The sequence below is a fragment of the Lepus europaeus genome, chromosome 7 (assembly GCF_033115175.1).
Source record: "Lepus europaeus isolate LE1 chromosome 7, mLepTim1.pri, whole genome shotgun sequence".
NCBI lineage: Eukaryota > Metazoa > Chordata > Mammalia > Lagomorpha > Leporidae > Lepus > Lepus europaeus.
The window spans coordinates 66264013-66277274 of record NC_084833.1 but is presented as its reverse complement, the minus strand read 5'-3'; the positions used below and the strand labels follow the sequence as shown (position 1 = coordinate 66277274).

The following is a 13262-nucleotide window of genomic DNA, read 5'->3' as shown; positions in this document are numbered from 1 at the left end:
GCTCCAGCGCCTGCTCATGTCACCGCTTCCCGGCGGCCCCCGCGTGGGTGAGAATTTCTAACGCGAATTCCATTATCGTGGTTAAGACTGTAGAATTTTACAGTGCTAATTTCATCCGATACCTTATAGCAATAAATACCACGTGAGGTATTTGGCCAGGAGCACAAGTGTGTAACCCATACCGAGTTCAAACAGTCTGCCACCCAGACGCAGGGAAACCTGCCCAGAGAATGCCGGCTCGCCCGCAAGAGCCGCTCTTTCCACTGCTGTTGCATTTGGAGCACGTTCTAGGATTTTGTCCAGGGGATGTTTTCAATAGGGTGGGGAATGACCAGGTCCGGGTCCCCAAGGTTGCCCCTACACCTGACCCCGCACAGTCCTGGATGGCCCCTCACATGGAAGGGGGCTGTCTAGGTTGGGCGACACCAGCCTGGGTTAGAGCTCCTGCCATGAGCAGGTACACATGTCTACACACACGCACACCTGTGCACACACACAAATCACACGTAACACACACTGCAGATAACACACATGCCACAGTACGCACATACTACATAGACACACAGATCACACACAACTCATACCACACACATCACATAACACACAGTATGCGTACCATACACACACACTGTGACACACACCTGAGTGCATACTACATACATAACATAGCATGCACACCACAGCACATAAGCTACACACACCTGTGTGCACAGAGCGCACGCCACATACATCACACATAACATAGCACACACATACACATACACACATCCCCCACTTTCTGTGGCTTCGTGGCCCCCTTCCCTGTCTCCCTGGCCGAGCCACAGGAGCCCTATTGCCAGCTGAGCTGCCAGGGCCCGTGGCAGGGAACAGTGACAACGTGTTGGCCGCGAGCGTCCTGGTGTCAGCGGGGGCTCAGATTGCTCGGGTCAGGAATCTAGACAGCTCCCCAGCGCCTCCCCTTCTCATCACCGCATCCGCAGGTCTCACTGGCTCCTCCTGCAAACCCCGGACCCAGCGCCCCCGTCACCACTCCCCTCACGACGAGCTGTGCCCAAGCCCCAGCCTTGCCTCAGACTACTGCACTGACCTCCAGACCGGACCCCCCCCACACACCAACACAGCAGCTGGGCGAGGGTCTCCCCCGATTTCTGCCCCGCCCCAGCCCCCTCTGCAGGAAATACCCACGGTATCCTACAGGCGTGCTCCCGGGTCCTCTCTCCACCTGTCCATCCCTCCCAGCCTCCGCAGCCTCCTGGTCCTGCCTAGGATGCATCAGAAAGGCTCGGGCTCCCGTGCACACCCCAGGGCTTTTGCACATGCTGCCCCTGTCCTTGCAAAGTCCTTCCTCCCGACGGCAGGTGGCTGGCAGCTGGCACCCTTCCCTCCTTGCCGGCTACTCAGCAAGGCCTCTCCTGACCTTGACTCAAAATAGCGCCCCTCCCACCCCCACAGTCCTCCTCCCTCGTCTGTCTCCATGCGGCCTACCACCAGGGGCACAGGGTCGTGTGCACTTACTGCCTGCCTCTGACCGCTCCCCCTCAGCTAGAACACAAATTTCTTGGGGAGAGACTTTGCTCTTCATTCACGGCCGCCCTCCGGAACCTAGAGCAGCCTGCACAGACGGCACTGGGTAAATACTTGCAGCTGGAATGCACGGGCGAATGTGCACAGGAACCCTGGGGCGGGGGGCGGGTCTGCTCTCACATGTGGCCCTCTGGGTCTCCCTGACAGTCGTGCTGTTGGGGACAATCGGCAGGTGTCTGGGGATGGGCTGAAGATGGCAGTGTCCCAAGGCCAAGGTTAAGTGGCTCTGCACGGGATCTGAGGAGAGACACCTGGGAAGCCACAGCCAGGGGAAGGCCACGTGCACGGAGAACAGGCGTCCTGCGGACCCAGGGCCAGAGCCATGACCAGACACGTGACCGGCATGGACAGGACTCTGGGCCGCCTGCCCTCCTCGTGGCTGTGTAGCCCCCTGGGGAGTCAGCCCCAGGAGTGGAAGGAGGAACCCCGAGGGGCTGGGCAGCTGTGCCGGGCGGCAGCCCCGATCCCGGGGGAGGCGGGTGGCTTCCCTCCCTGTAGCCGCATTGCAGCCAGGACGCTGCCCCTCGGGGAGCTGCCTCTCAGTTTCCACGATCAGCCATGCTGACTTCCGCCCCGTTAGGAAAGCCAGCAGGTGCCTGCAGTCACAAAGCCTTTTTTCTTTCTTGAATGTGATGCTTACAGACAGTTCAAGGTTTTAAAAAATTACGTAAAAAAAAAAGAAAAAAAGTAACACAAAGACTTTGAACACTTAGCCCTTACTTGTGTAGGCCCCTGGACAGCTCCCAGTATGTCCTGGGGACAGGCCCAAGTCCCAGGCCCTGTTGAGTCACAGCTGTGTGACCTTGAGCACGCACCTGGCCTCTCTGTTTTACCTACAGAGTGGGAATCATGGCAACTACTCACTGGGTGGCTTTGGGGGTGCATGAGATGAGAGATGTCAGTGCTTAGTGTGAGGCTCAGAAGAGGGGCCCAGGAGATGCGGATCACATCTGTCCCTGTCGCATCCAATTCTCTCCCAAAACTCCCTCCCAAGTGGGTCACTTTGGGAGACCCCAGGCTCCTGCACATGGGCCTCACCATGATTCCTTAGCCAACAATTTCCAGCGTCAGGGCAAGGGGATCTTAGACAGGAAGCTCCTCAGAGAGGCCCCGGATGCCTCCGAGAGCTCTCAAGAGGGAGGAGAGAGGCGGGGCAGGGAGAAGACCGGGTGGAGGACTATGGGCTGTGACCCAGCTGAGCGGCAGGCGGGGTGAGACAGGAGGGAAGTGTGGAGGGGGTCCGGAGCACACCTGTTTCACCATGCTGGAATCCTAACAGGTGTGGGCTTCAGAGGGGGACTCCCCTGGGTGCAGGACCTTTGAGTGCCTGCGACCCCTATGGGGCGGCCCTGTGTGCTGGCCGGGCCACAGCACTGGCCTGCGTGTGTGTGGTGGCAAAGCAGTGCCAGGGCCCATCGGCGGGCAGAGGAGAGGGGCGGCTGTGCTGAGCAGCTCCCTGCTCTGGAGGCACAGGGCCCAGGGGGAGGGGCTCAGCAGGAGGCCACACGCGGGCTGGCAGCGACAGCATCAGGCAGAGAGGAGACTGAGGCTGTGAATGGACAAGGGAGGTGGCAGGGACAGCGGGGCCAGGCTATTGCTGAGCGGTCCCCCAGCACCTCTGGGACCTGGGTCAGGACACAGGGCTGCTGCTCCAGGCCTACGGAGGCCCAGCTCCCCAGCAGGACGCAGCGCCTGGGCCTGAGTCGCCCCCGTGTTGGAGCCGCACAGAACACCCGCGCCTCCTGGCAAGCAGAGGGCTCCAGAGACCTGGGTCCTGGCTCCGCCCCTGGTCTCGGCTCCGCCCCCGATCCAGGCTCCGCCCCCGGTCCCGGGCACCCTGGCCAAGTCCGGCACTCTTCAGTTTCCTCCTGGAAGAAACTGAGCCGCTGGCGGCACACACAACTCAAAAACCCAAGCCAAAACCACTCCACAAAGCACTCCACAAAAAACACATTCCAAGGAAGGAGAAAACGCGCAGCCCCGCCGTGGAGGCCGCTCCTGCCGTCCTGGGCCCCAGGCCGGGCTCTGTTACCTTGGCTGAAGCTGCTGGCTGGCGGAGAGTGCCCGATGAGTACCCACAGAGAAACTACAAGGGGAACCACAGCGCGAGTGAGGCGCGGGCGAGGGCCACGTGGTGGGCAGAAGCCCCGGGGAGAAGCCTGCGTGGCCGGCAGCCAAGGGCTCCGCCCTCCCGACGAGCTACAGGGACGGGGTTACATGTGAACCAGAAAAGCCGGAGAGGGGCCGGGATGACGCCCCTGGAGATCAGGAAAGGCAGCAGGGCGCACTTGCCCTCTGTGCCAGGGTCTGGATGCCACACCCTTCCCACATCTGGAGGTCGGACCTGCTCCTGGGTGGACCTCCACGGTGAGCCGAGGCCTGGCTGCTCCCACGGCCCATAGCACCCCTCAATCAGCACAAGAAGACCAGACGGGGTCCTGCAGGCCCCTCCTGGAGCTGGACCGCAGCTGTTGGCCCTAAGGTGAGGGCCCTGGCCACCCTGCAGCCCCCCTCCCAGCCCGCACCCCCAAGCCTCACCATGGCGACGTCGGCCTGGAAGATCTGTTTGATGAACTTGTTCCTGGAGGAGTGGACCAGCTGGATGATGTCCCCATGCAGGGTGTCCCGGTTCTTTTCCAGGAAGCCTAGGCAGCAACAAAGAGGGCTCAGATCTCGCCCTGCCTGACAGCCCTGGCCCTTCCCGAATCAGCGAGTCTGAGCTGGGAGGACCCCACACACAAGGATTCACCCCCATAGTAGGTGGACACTGAGGCCTGGGGAGGGCGGCTGCTTGTCCATGACCACTGGAAGCAAGGGGCTGACTCCACGACACACAGCGCCCCCTTCTGGGCTTATTCCAGAAAGACAGAGGGGCTCGGTCTCCAGATCACAGCAGGGCCACCTTCCTGAGCCACCCCAAAGCCACCATGTGGTCTTCTGCTGAGGCCGAGGACGCTGGCGACGGGTGCAAGCTGAGTCCAGGAGCCCATTCAACCCCGGCCCCCCCTGCCTTCTACAGGGCACCCTCCCCGCTCCCCTGCACGGTGGGGCAGGCAGGCACCTCCAGGGAGGAAACTGGTGCTCAGAGAACCTGTGCCAGGCTGAGTTCCATCCTCACCCGGGGCGCCTGGCCCCGGCCCAGGGTGCTGCCTCACACCACACGGGCCCGGAGGAGGCTGCCATCCTGGGGCTGAGACCTGAGGGGCTGAGTGGTGGGGAGCTTTGCTGGCTGGGGATGGCTGGGGAGTGTCACTGGGCTGCCTGGATGGCAGACGGCACAGAGACCCAGTGGGATAAAGCTGCTCTCTGACCCCGTTTCTTGCAGACTTAGAATGAACTCCACTGTGTGGCACTCAGGGGAAAGACGACGCTTCCCCTCAGAGCTCAGCCTTGGTGGGTAACTGGGCTCTTGCTATGCCTGGCCTTGTGCCATAAGTCATGCCATGCCACGTAAGGACAGGCAACTCCCCTGCCCCAAACTTCCCAGCCTCAGTTTCCCTACATGTACAAAGAGAAATGAGCCAACTCAAAGGCATCGACAGCGGTACTTTACAGTGGTATTTATAGCAGCCTACAGGGAGGGAGAGCCCGCCGCCCATTAGCAGGCAACGGATCAACCACACAGAGGGTCCACGTGCTGGAATGGGGCTCATATCCAGGGAAAGGAAGGGGACTGGCAGTGCCAGGGTGAGCCCTGAAGATGTCCTAAGAGGCCCACCCCAGACACAAAAGGCCAAATACTGCAGGAGTCTGCATATAGCCAAGTGCACAGACAGGAAGTTGAATGGAGGTTCGGGGCAGCAGGGAGGGACAGGAAGTTCCTGCTGAGTGGGTCTGGTGTCGCTGTCAAGGGTGAGTCTGCAAGACGCTGGTGGTGATGGCTGTGCCATGTGCATGTCCTTAATGCCACCGAATTGTTCACTTAAAAAGGGTTACCACGGGGGCAGGTGCGTGGTGCAGCAGGTTAAGCCACTGCTTGGGATGCCTTCATCCCATACGGGAACGCCTGGGTTCAAGTCCTGCCTCTGCTTCAGATCCAACTTCCCGCTAAAGCTCCTGGGAGGCAGTAGACTACGGCCCAAGTATTTGGGTCCTGTCACCCATGTGGGAGACCTGGAGGGAGTTCCCGGTCCCTGACCCAGCTTTTATGGGCATTTGGAGAGTGAACCAGCAGATGTGAGATCTCTCTCTCTCTCTCTCTCTCTCTCTCTCTCATGCACACACACACACACACACTCCCTCTCTCTTTCCTTCTGTAACTCTGCCTTTCAAACAAATAGGTATTTTTAAAAGGGTTAAAATGGTAGACTATGTTATTTAATCTTACGACAATTTTTTTAAAAATCTGAGAAAAGGGCATTGCACCCCATGTTTCCAGCTCTCACTCCTTGTATTTCAGGACCTGAGACCTTTCTCCCGGGCTGTGGAGGGGGAGCTGGGGGCACAGGCAGAGAAGACAGCCCCTGGCACCCCTCTGTACCTTGAGTCTCGTAGTAGACCACGCCTGCAAAGTGGTTGATGCCAAACTGGGTCTCGTGGGCGTTCTTGGGGGGGATGTAGTTGGTGTTGAGCTTGTGCTGCGAATTCAGCTTATGCAACATGGTGGCATCCGTGCCCTGCGGGGATGGAGGGGCCGCTGTTGACCCCGCCCCTCCGCCTCAGGCCCTCGGCCTCTCCTCTCGGGTCTTTGCACCCCTCTTCTGAGCCTACTCTCCCTTTATTTAGAACCCGGACAGGCGCTCTCTGGGCCTTCATTTCCCTACCTGCCGTGTGGATAAATTGGAAGCATACGACCTTGGAAGTCCATTTCCATTTAGAAATCGATTTCCCACGATTAAAACCTTGGGAGCCTCTCCTCCTTCCCCTTCACCATTCCTAGACATGTTCTGAGCCTTGGGCACCTAATTATGCACCAACTGCATGCTTAGATCTGCAGCTCCCAGACCTGCAACCTGCAGGTGCTTCCCGAATGTCAGGTGGGTGCCCCGGAATCAGTCCCCGAGCCACCCTAGGGGCAGGTGTCATGACTCTCATTTTGCAGGCAAGGGAAGCTAAGGCTAGGAGTTGGGAAGGGACCTGCCCATGCCCCAGCCTACAGGCGGTCCTGGCAGGACCCCAGCCTGCTGGGGGACGGGGGCACCTTGGGGAACTTGCTCTCCTCATCGATGAGGGAGATGATGTTCATGGGCTTGTTGGCGATCATGTCCAGGGCATCCTGGTTGTCGGTGAACTCAATGTGCAGCCAGTTGATGCTCTCCAGGTCGTACTCCTCCTGCTCCAGCTTGAACACGTGCCGCACGAAGAACTGCTGCAGGTGCTCATTGGCGAAGTTGATACAGAGCTGCTCGAAGCTGCAGGGGTGCGAGGGGCGGGGTGGGGCGCTGCTCAGGTCCCTATCCTGCCACTCGGGAGCCCAGCGCGACCTGGACCTGCAGAGTGACCTCCCGCAAGCTGCCTCCCCATCACCGACTCTCCAGCCTCTGAGGCGGGGGTGGGGCTGACACAGAGGCCCATCAGGGCAGTGGGCTTGCCCAAGGTCACTCAGTGTACCGGAAGGACAGTGAAGGGGTCGGCGGTTGACACAGCAGCTCAGACACTGCTTAGGACATGCACATCCCGTACTGGGGGCCTGGGTTCGAGTCCGAGTTCCAGCTTCCTGCTAAGATACATCTTGGGAAGCAGTGGGTGAAGGCTCAAGTGCTTGGGTCCCTGCCACTCACATGGGAGACCAGGGTGGAGTGCCTGGCCCCCAGCTTCAGCCTGGCCCAGCCTCTGCTGTTAGAGGCAATTGGGAGAGAACCAGCAGATGGGAGACTTTTGTCTGTCTCTGTGCCTTTCAACCAAATAAGATAAATAAGCATTTTGAAACAGGAGAGTTAAGGCCTGAACCCAGGGCTGAGGACCCCCAGCTCAGAGCCCACATTTGCCTGCATGATCGGTACGCAGGGAGGGCTGGAGAGCTGGCAGGTGGGTGCCCAGGGCCCGACAGAGTGCAGGCTCTGGCGATAGGGTCTGGACTGCTGACCCGGCTGCACAGACCCAGTCTTGCGTATTCAGTGTGTTTCTGTGACAGCCAATCAGGACGGGATGGGAGTGACCTGCCACGGTTACCCAGACAGGAAGTGGGGCCAGGATCCAGCCATGACTACTCCATCCTTCAAGAGTGGCCAAGACCAGGATGCTCAGGCTTGGCTCAGGCCCAGCCTCAGCCCTGGGCAGATCGGCAGTAGCCGGTGGAGCCTGGAGACCAGAGGTGGCCTCCTCAAGTGGCCAGGACCATATCACAGCCTTGGGCCTCCAGGCAACTGAAGGCAAATTCCCACCGGCCTGGCAGGGCCTGCCTGAGCCAGCTCCAGGCGGCCTAAAGGGAGGACGTGACGTCCGTGCTGAGGAAGAGCTGTCCCCCAGGGCACTGCCCCCCGTGGTACCTGTTCACGGCGAAGTTCTCGAACCCGAAGATGTCCAGGAGGCCGATGGACCGGCGAGAGCTCTTCACCTCCTGGGAGGCCGGCTTGTGAATGGCCGCATTGATCTTGTCCACGATCCACACAAAGAGCCGCCCATAGATTCCCTGAAAGCGGCCACCGCAGCCTCACGTCCAGCACACCCGCCCCGTGAGACCGCCAGGCTGCTGGAGGCGCGGTGGCCCCAGTGCGGCCGCCTGGGGAGCCACGTGCTGCTCACAGCTGCCTAGCCTTTACCCAAGCCATGCCCTCCGCCCGGAGCCTGGAGCCTGCCCGGAGAACCCACTGCCCGAGTTTCAAAGCTCTGTTGAGAGATGGGCCCCGCTGAGTCCCTCCCTGGCCCTGCCGGTTTGGGAAGGGGCCCTCCTCGGGGCTCCTGGCTCTGCCCTCCTCCCCACTAAGGTCCCAGAGCCCAGGTCAGGGCCCAGCACAGGCTACGGGACTCTGTGAATGGCAAGTGTGTGACAGCAGAAACAGCAAGGACCCAAGGGTCCCCCATGCACCCCGAAGAGGGCATCTCCTGGCTGGAAACAGCTGATCAAAGCAGGCCAACAGCTGAAGGCTTGTGAGGACGGAGCTGGCAAGGTCCCGGGGTGGGTGCAGGTGCAAAGCACCCAGCTCCCGAGGGATGGCCAGGCCCCTGAGGCTCACAGGGAGGCGCACTGGCACCCAGGCCCCAGAGGCAGCCAGTGGCTGGTGCCGGGACTCTGGGCCCCAGGCAGGCAGGGGTCGATACCCAACGACCTGCTCAGCTCCACAGACTCCTTGGCACCTGTCCACTGGCAGCTCATCCTCGCCAGGGGCAGAGCGGGTGGAGGGCCACTCCATGCCAGCCCACCTTGACAAAGGCATCTCGCACGTCCAGCGCCTGCTCCCTGCTGAGCGGGGTGGACACCGTCTCGCCACGGGTGATGAGGGTGCGGCTCGTCAGGCAGCTCATCAGGTCCGGGGGGTTCACCTGGTGCAGGGACACCCGGGTCTCACCCAGGACCCCCAGACATCTGCGGCCTGTCCCTCCCCCCACCCCCTGCACTGAGACCACCCTTCCCTGGGGCTCACACCCAAACCCTGCACACAAGGAATTTCGCTAGCTCACAGCCCCTCCACTGCCCCAGCAGGTTCCCCGACCCCGCCAGGACTGGCCGTGCCTCTGGCTCTATCGGTCAGTTGTCTAACCCAGGGCAGAGCCTCGTCAGCGTCTGCTGAATGAGCGACAGACTCAATGTGCCTGATATGTGGACACCCATACGCTGTCCCCGATGTGGAGACTGAGGCCAGGAATGACTCGTCCAGGGCGCCCAGCCCGGGTCCCTGGGCTCCCGTGCCCCGCCCCAGCCCACACCTTCTGGGGGCACTTGGCTAGCACAGGCCAGTGAGGGTCCCAGATCTGGCTCTGCTCCTCTGGGACCCGTGCCCAGCAGAGCCCGGACACCGTGGGTTCTCAACACTGAACAGTGAGGGCTCTCCCAAGCAGGGGACCCAGCAAGCTGCTTCCCACATCCGGGCCCCGCTGAGCTCACAGCCAGCGCTGGATTCACGGGGCAGAGGCAGTGGTGGGAGAGAAGGCTGGGCACTGACCTCCAGCAGGGACGCAGCTGTAGCCAGCGATCGGGAGAAGAGGACCTCACAGGCATCCAAGTTTTCAAACGTGCGGGCTGTCGGCAGCAAGGGGCATGGCGTCAGGGCAGGGAGGTGGATGTGGGGGCGAGGGACAGTCCTGGCGGGACCAGGAGCCATGCCCACTCTTGGGGGGAGGGTTGGCCCTGTCCACAGAGGGCATGAGCGCCATGTCTACCCTGTCTAAATGCTTGTCTGGGTCAACAGATGTTTGGGCGATGTTCTCACCAGGCGTCCGTGGGGTCCGTGAGGTCAGGGACCCCATGTGCTTCGCACCTGGCACCATATCTACCATTCAAATGGCAGACACTGGCAGTGTGCGTGTCTCTCCCTCCCTCTCCATCCCAGACTCCCGAGCTCTCAGGGGCAGCCCCACTCCTACGACACAGGCACAGACTTGTCCTTCCTCCCCTGTGCCCTACTCACAGCCCTGCCTTCTGCCTGGGGCGCCCAATCCCGTGTTTTCTCTCATGCAGAGTTCATGCACCGAGCAAATGCCACAGAGCCCCGGCTCTGCCGGGGGCTCACGCAGGAGCAGAGAGGACCTCTCGCCTGGCACAGAGTATGCATCCGGGGAACACAGAGGCGTGAACGTGCTCCCTTTCCTAGCCTTCCGGCTTTCGGGAGATGGCTACAGTCACCCACATCTTACTGTGAAGCAGTTCAAAGATTGGCCCTCACTCTAAGGCGGCTGACCTTACAGAACAGGCCAAACTTAAGGGGCCCCTAGTCAACTCCCAGCATCCTTCCTCTGCATCCCCAGGACACAATCGGAGCCCAGTGATGCCACCACTGAGGCTGCCGCCAAGCTAGCCGACCTCTGCAAACCGACCCGCACGGGACTTCTCCCAGGCGTCCTTCCAAGGAGGGTACACGTCACTGGGGTGGAAACCACCACGGGTACCCAGTGTGCGGTCAGGTGTCCAGCAGGGGGCGGGGCAGGGCACACCTGCGCTGCCTCTCACCCTCATACTGCAGGTTGCCCAGGTGCAGGATGGCGGCCAGGAGCTTCGAGATTTCCCAGTTCTCCGTGTCCGTGAACATGAGCACCTTCATGGCCGAGCGGATGTTGGCGTACTCCTGGCTGTCCACGCGTCCCTCGCAGGTTATGCAGTTACCCTGTGGGCAGGGCCGGGGAGGGGGCAGGTAATGGGAGGGCCTGAGGGAGGCCATGGGCAGCCGGGGGGCAGCGCCAGGCTGAAGGGCTCAGGACCCCAGGTACTGATCTCACCTGGTGGGCTTCACGACCCCTCCAGAGGTCCACAGTGCTCCGGCCCAGGCTTCTCAGGAACACACCGACCACACCCACCCAGGGACCCCGGGCTCCCTCCCTCCCGCGAATGAGAGGAGCCAGGTCACAGAGCCCTGGCCACCTGTCTGGCAGTCACACAGCCAGGGCCTTCCATGCCCCCTCATTCCCTCCAGGACACCCACACTCAGGGACTTGACCCCTCCCCAGGTGCAGCCTGATATGGATGGAGGAGGGGCAACTGTGGATAGGCAGAGCAATGATGGCAGCCTGCGGCAATCTGTGTGTGCCTGTGAGACCTGTGTGTACATATGTGTGTGTGTGTACCCAATCTGCACGTGCCTGTGAGACCTGTGTGTACACACGTGTGTGTGTGTGCCCAATCTGCATGTGCTGTGAGACCTGTGTGTACATATGTGTGTGTGCACGTGCATGTGTGTGTACCCAATCTGTGCCTGTGAGACCTGTGTGTACATACGTGTGTGTGCACGTGTACCCAATCTGCATGTGCTGTGAGACCTGTGTGTACATACGTGTGTGTGTGCGTGTGTGTGCCCAATCTGCATGTGCTGTGAGACCTGTGTGTACATACGTGTGTGTGCACGTGCATGTGTGTGTACCCAATCTGTGCCTGTGAGACCTGTGTGTACATACGTGTGTGTGCGTGTACCCAATCTGTGCCTGTGAGACCTGTGTGTACATACGTGTGTGTGTGCACGTGTACCCAATCTGCATGTGCTGTGAGACCTGTGTGTACATACGTGTGTGTGCGTGTGTGTGCCCAATCTGCATGTGCTGTGAGACCTGTGTGTACATACGTGTGTGTGCACGTGCATGTGCGTGTACCCAATCTGTGCCTGTGAGACCTGTGTGTACATACGTGTGTGTGCGTGTACCCAATCTGCATGTTCTGTGAGACCTGTGTGTACATGCGTGTGTGTGTACCCAATCTGCATGTGCCTGTGAGACCTGTGTGTACATACATGTGTGTATGTGTGCACGTGCATGCGCGTGTACCCAAGTGTGCCAGCCAGCTACAGGGAGTGTCCAGGAAGTGCTGTCATACCACACACACACACAGCCCTTAGGCACCCTAGTCTATACCTGTGTCTGTGGCCTGGTCCAGCCCAGCCCCAGGCAACAGCTCCCCCAGGGCTAAGGAGATGGTGCTTGGTGGTGGCAACAATGGCCCCAGGCCCCCCTCTCCTGGGTGCCCAGACAGCAGCAGGAAGCTGGCACCCCAGCCCTGTCCCCACATTGCCTGTCAGAGGCCCCAGTCCTTCATATCCTCAAAGTCTACACCCTAACAGCACGTGTGGGCACAGATGCATGCGCACTTACACGTGCATGTGTCCACACGCTTAGGAGCACGTGGTTTGTGATGAGGAGCCATCTAGATGAATGTGCAAGGGGCCTCATGGCAAGTGGACGGCAGGCCTCAGGGCACAGGTGAGCCCCAGGTGGGCCGAGCAGGCCAGGGATAGGAGACGGCCCACACGCATTGCCAACCACTGGGAGCTGGGAAGCCTGTGTGCATGTGGCCTGGGTCTACCCGCAGCCCACGGGGTGCCCGTCGGGACCTCACCATGGCCAAGTAGTTGTAGTCGGCAGCCTGGCCCAGCCCCAGTTTCTTCTTCTGAGCCTCGCTCATGCCCTCCAGCATACAGTAGAACACGTGGTAGTTCCGTTCATCAGGGGCCTGGAAGCATTGGGCGCACAGGAGGGGGTGGGGAGGAAACAGGAGAGGCCATCAGGACACAGGACATCAGGAGGGTCACAAACACGGTCAGGCAGAAGGCCAAGGGGACCTCAGGCGCACAGGCCAGCGGGCAGCAGCTGGGGCAGGTGAGGGACCACCAGAGCTATGCAGCTAGCCGGGGTTGGGACAGGTGCCGCTCTGCTCCAGGGAAGGCCACACACGCTCCCATGAGCCTGGGGCTCAGGCCCACCTGGCGACAGACGCGGGACTTCTCCAGCAGGTACTGCTCGATCTTGGCCCCCTCAATGGCCCCCCGCTTGTTGAAGTGGATGTCGATGTACTTCCCAAAGCGGCTGGAGTTGTCATTGCGGATGGTCTTGGCATTGCCAAAGGCTGCAGGTGCATAGAAGATCACGGGCAAGGGCAGGCCCCCTCCCCACCCCGCCCTGCCCCGCCCTCAGAGCACTGGCCTTACCCTCCAGGATCGGAGTGGCCTCCAGCACCTGCTGCTCGATCCATGAGTGCTGCCCACTGATGGCGGCCAGGAACTGCAGCATCAGCTTGGTGCTCTCCGTCTTCCCGGCCCCAGACTCCCCACTGCGGAGAGAGGGAGCCCACAAGCTGTCATAGCCCACACCGCGCCCCTCCC

The 13262-nt window shown here is 60.8% G+C and overlaps 1 protein-coding gene across 3 annotated transcripts in view; it reads right to left on the bottom strand.

The window, feature by feature from the left end:
• The window catches only part of MYO7A (myosin VIIA), a 57450-nt gene that overhangs the window by 31969 nt on the left and 12219 nt on the right, over positions 1 to 13262 (bottom strand). For all 3 annotated transcript variants that reach the window (XM_062198269.1, XM_062198270.1, XM_062198271.1), the window contains exons 4-13: positions 13089 to 13210; positions 12864 to 13006; positions 12500 to 12613; positions 10631 to 10784; positions 9627 to 9703; positions 8887 to 9006; positions 8013 to 8155; positions 6725 to 6935; positions 6065 to 6200; positions 4123 to 4229 (exon numbers count right to left, since the gene is read on the bottom strand). In XM_062198269.1, the coding sequence (XP_062054253.1) occupies positions 4123 to 4229; positions 6065 to 6200; positions 6725 to 6935; positions 8013 to 8155; positions 8887 to 9006; positions 9627 to 9703; positions 10631 to 10784; positions 12500 to 12613; positions 12864 to 13006; positions 13089 to 13210 (1327 nt within the window). The remainder of the gene's footprint in view (positions 1 to 4122; positions 4230 to 6064; positions 6201 to 6724; positions 6936 to 8012; positions 8156 to 8886; positions 9007 to 9626; positions 9704 to 10630; positions 10785 to 12499; positions 12614 to 12863; positions 13007 to 13088; positions 13211 to 13262) is intronic.